We start from the raw sequence: 4,715 nt of genomic DNA on the forward strand, positions 1-4,715 counted from the left end.
CAATATTATTGCATGATTTTTCATAAATATCATGATATTTGTCTCTCTATGCTCGTAACTTCTTCTCATCCATCAAAAACATAAAACTAGTTTATCAAGATGTCAACTTTGAAGAATAAAAAAAATGTTGATAATATAATACAGTTTACAAAATTTTATCTTGGAAATTAAAAGCATTAAATGCCTTTGGAACAAGAAAGGTCTCCGAAAGTCCAATATGTAAATTAAACACTATTTTTAAGTTTTAAATGATTTTATTTAAAAGTTTTAATTTTGGATGAGACCTTAAACACGTATCATTTTTTAAAATTTTATTTTGCCTCATATTTATTAAATATTAATTAATTTATTTTTAGCTGATATTTCCTTGAAAAAACTTCAGATAAATAAAAATTTTCAAGATCTCACGAGAAATTTTTTGACGATAGCCTGCAGTTTTGAATTTTTGTGGCTACGGTTGGATCCCGTTCATGCAAGAAATGAACAGTATCCAGGGATCCCGGGTAATTCTCCACGTTTAAACCTCCCAAGTTAAATTGGGATGTTAGTTGCTCATCATAGTTAACTTAATTATACCAACGGAGCTCCGATTGTCTGGTACGAGCAGTTAGTGCACGTCACCATGTGTGGGACGTTGTAAGTTCAAAACCCAATGATATAGTTGTATATGGGGAAGGGTGCCTAACCTATGCTTGCATAAAAAAAAAATCGTCACCTTAACTATGTCACTCCCATGACAGGTTTGTTATATAATTAATTAAAATGAAAAAAAAACGACAGTACGCAAATAAAAAAAAAAAAAACCTTACCAAAAAAATAATGTATTAGAAATGACGAAACAATTGGAGTTGAATAAAGGGCCATTGGATTGAAGACGAAGCAAAGCGGAGATGGAGCGGGGTAGGAGAAAGCTTAATTTCATCCCGCCTCCATACCCGTTTCATGTTGTCCACCCTAGGGATGGCAGTGGGGCGGGGCGGGGCGGGGCAGGGGACAAGGTCTTCACCCCCGCCCCGCCTCAAGATTTTATCCTCCACACCCGACGGGATGGATTTTATCCTCCACCCCCGCCTTCATGTCCTCCATCCCTGGTTCAAACGGGGATGAGGCGGGGCGGGGCGGGGATATTGCGGGGAAAAGTGGTCGGCGCGGGGATGAGGCGGAGATCGGGGCGGGGCGGGGAAAAGTGCACGTCCATTCCCGCCTCCACCCCCGGACGGGGATGGATTTTAACCTTCGTCCCCGCCTCCATCCCCGTTTCATACCCTTCATCCCCGATCCAAACGGGGCGAGGCAGGGCGGCCCCCGCTTTCCCCCGGTCCACTGCCATCCCTAGTCCACCCCAAATCCAAAGGATGTGAGGCGGGTCAGGGCTCCGTTTTCCCCCGTTCCAATGCCATCTCTACTTCCAAAGCACATCCCTCCATGCTATCAGATCATGGGCCCAAAAAAAAAAAAAAAGGATTGTCGTCACGTTTGCGACTGGGATTTGGTTTCCGGGTCGTCCAGGTCCAGGGAACAGCTTCATGTGCGGCTGTCCACTCAGAGACAGTATCCGCCACGGCGGTGTCCACGTGACAAACGATGAGGACGTGTGGGCTCGATGGCACGTCTGCTTCAGTTTACAATGAGCATGGCGGCGGCACTCAGCCCTTCCTTCGCTTTCCGTTAAACGGACCCGACCACCCCTGCGCTCTCTCTCTCTCTCTCTCTCTCCCTCTCTCTAATGACGGATGGCCCAACGTCGTTATCATTGGAAAATAGATGGGAAACTCAAAGGTTAAACTGGACGGGTGCATATTTCAGATTCGAATTCCCCTCCCCCTTCCCCCCCTATCGAAGGCTATAATAAGAGCCGACCCAGAGAAGGGGAGGATCGTCCAGTTCCACTCTCACCGTTTTCTTGGCATTGCAATCGTGTAGCTCTCGCTCCTTCGCCATGGCGACTCCCATTGAGAATTGGGTACTTGCCCTTCCTCCTGAATCACGCCTCCTGACCCTCGAGAATTCGGGCGTCATCCTCCTCTGTTCCCTGCTTCTTCTCTTTGGTGTCTTCCTTCCTTGGACATACAGAGGAGGCCCGGCTTGGGGCAAGTATTGGAGGGCAAGAACCTGCGGGTTGATGAGTTACAAGAAAGCCATACCCGGCCCTAGAGGCCTCCCAGTCGTCGGGAGCATATCCCTGATGAGCGGCCTCGCCCATCGAAAGCTCGCCGGAGTAACGGCCAGGCTAGGCGCCACCCGGCTGATGGCGTTCAGCATGGGAGCTACCCGCGCCGTCGTCACGTGCCATCCGGACGTTGCTAGGGAGATCCTCAGCGGCTCGGGCTTCGCCGACCGTCCGATCAAGGAGTCGGCCTACGCCCTCATGTTCGACCGAGCCATCGGCTTCGCTCCCTACGGGGCGTACTGGCGCGAACTCCGCAGGATCGCAGCCACCCACCTCTTTTGCCCCCGCCAGATCGCCGCATCGGAGCACCGTCGCCTCGAGATCGCCGCCCAGATGTGCGACGGGATCGCCCGGTCGGGGCCGCGCGTGCGGGTCCGCGACTTTCTGAGGCGAGGGTCGCTGGACCACATGATGGGGTGCGTCTTCGGGCGGGACTACGGTCTCGGCGGTACGGACCCGGAGGCAACGGAGCTGGCGGAGCTGGTCCGGGAGGGGTACGACATACTCGGCATCCTGAACATCTCGGACCACCTCCCCTTCCTCTGGATGTTGGACCCCCAGAGGATCCGGTACCGGTGCTCGCGTCTCGTACCCAAGGTGAAACGCTTCGTCGAGAGGATCATCGACGAGCACCGCTCGGTTTCTGGCCAGAAAAGAACGGATTTTGTGGACGTCCTGCTCTCCTTCACCGGCAAAGATCGTTTGTCCGACCCGGATATGGTCGCCGTTCTTTGGGTAACTCTCTGTCCCATATAGTAACACGAAGATATGGTTGTGTTTTTTCCTGTTTGCCTTTTTTGATTTAAAATTCTCAGGAAATGATTTTCCGAGGAACGGACACGGTGGCGGTGCTTATCGAGTGGGTGCTGGCCCGGCTGGTGCTGCACCCCGAGGTACAAGGGAAGGTGAACGAGGAGCTGGATATGGTGGTGGGGAGGGCGCGGCAGGTGAGGCAGTCGGACGTGGTGGGGCTCGTCTACCTGCAGGCGGTGGTGAAGGAGGTGCTGAGGCTGCACCCGCCTGGCCCGCTCCTCTCGTGGGCCCGTCTCGCCACGGAAGACACCGTAGTCGATGGGTGGTTCGTCCCAGCCGGCACAACGGCCTTGGTCAACATGTGGTCAATATCGCGGGACCCGAGCGTCTGGCCCGACCCGCTGGTGTTCTCGCCGGAACGGTTCCTCTCAGGAGGACCGGAGCCGGAGTTCAGTGTCCTGGGTTCGGACCTCCGGCTCGCGCCGTTCGGGTCGGGCAGGAGGAGCTGCCCCGGGAAGGTGCTCGGCCTGGCCACGGTGTACTTATGGATCGCCTCGCTGATCCACGAGTTCGTGTGGTTGCCCTCCGGGTCTGACCCGGTGGACCTATCGGAGGTCTTGAGGCTCTCCTGCGAGATGGCATCGCCCCTGACCGTCAGCGTTTTGCCTCGCCGGACGTAACCTTCCCGTTGACGTTCATGGATTGCGAATTGTGTACATATTTTGGTTTTTATTTTTTCTCTTGCACTTTCCTTACTCTCTGCTTGTGTGCAAGTCCTTTTCTTCCTTACTGTATAAAAAAAAATAACAAGTTTGCATTTGTCTCTTTCCCTACCCAACACAAACACGAGTATGTTAATTATCACGTACGAGCTCCACTGCAACCAAATCAAACCTATCGAGCCACGTAAACGCAGAGTCAGACACCTTTCAAAGGACTTCGAACTCAAAAGTGCATTATGATCACGGGCGTGTAGCTTTCAGAGGTAGGCCACTTAAGGTAGGGTGATGGGGCCCCAGGTGATAGCAAAGATAATCCTACGATAACCTCGCAGTTCACGATAACGATAAAACTTGATAAAATTGAAATTATGACTATAACAGCAGATCAGCCTATCCAAGATCATGTTCCTGGAAATAGGAATCTAACAGTGATGAGATAGAGTTTATCGTTTCAACTGAGTTTATCATTTCAGTTCAGAAGACCAACATGATTGAGGATATCGGTCTAGCTCAAGAGGCCACTATGATAAGAGTTCAAGATATCAAATTACTGAAAAAAATAATAAAAAGGTAGCTAAAGAATAAGTTGATAATCTTATCATAGGTAACCGAATGGATAAACCGATTAAGAAAAGTCGATAGACAATGTAACTATTTAAATAGTGAAAAACTTCACAGGTAAAAGTATCGTGGATGTAGGTGATTGCTCATCAAACCATATTAATATATATCATGTATTTTGTTTATGGTATGAGAGCTTTTGCATTTTGGGTGATTGTGGTTGTCTTTTTTTATGACTTCAGTATTCATCGATAATTCTATCAAGTTTTCGTACCCCTTCAACTTGAATGTGGTAAATTTTGTCATAATTAAGCTCAATCACTCAAATTTTCTGTTGTGAAAAACACAACTGCTTGGCCTCATCGAGAGCCAAGACATGATTGACTTTGTAGATGGTGAAACTCAAGTTTCAGTTCAAACCATTGATGGTGTTTCGAATCTGAAGCTTATTACCAGCTGAAAGAAATCTGATAAGCTGCTGCAAGGATGGATCACAGGTACTCTATCAA

General features: G+C 49.5%; 1 protein-coding gene across 1 annotated transcript; it reads left to right on the top strand.

The window, feature by feature from the left end:
• The first annotated feature begins 1,860 nt into the window (after window positions 1-1,860).
• On the top strand, window positions 1,861-3,740 carry LOC149829547 (cytochrome P450 78A3-like). The gene is made up of 2 exons (XM_090015577.1): window positions 1,861-2,905; window positions 2,986-3,740. Exons 1-2 carry the CDS (start codon window positions 1,940-1,942, stop codon window positions 3,601-3,603), a joined length of 1,584 nt encoding a protein of 527 aa, XP_089871703.1. The 5' UTR covers window positions 1,861-1,939; the 3' UTR covers window positions 3,604-3,740.
• The last annotated feature ends 975 nt before the right edge of the window (window positions 3,741-4,715 follow it).

Source organism: Nuphar pumila, chromosome 8 (assembly GCF_984573655.1).
Source record: "Nuphar pumila chromosome 8, dmNupPumi1.hap1.1, whole genome shotgun sequence".
NCBI classification, from domain to species: Eukaryota; Viridiplantae; Streptophyta; class Magnoliopsida; order Nymphaeales; family Nymphaeaceae; genus Nuphar; species Nuphar pumila.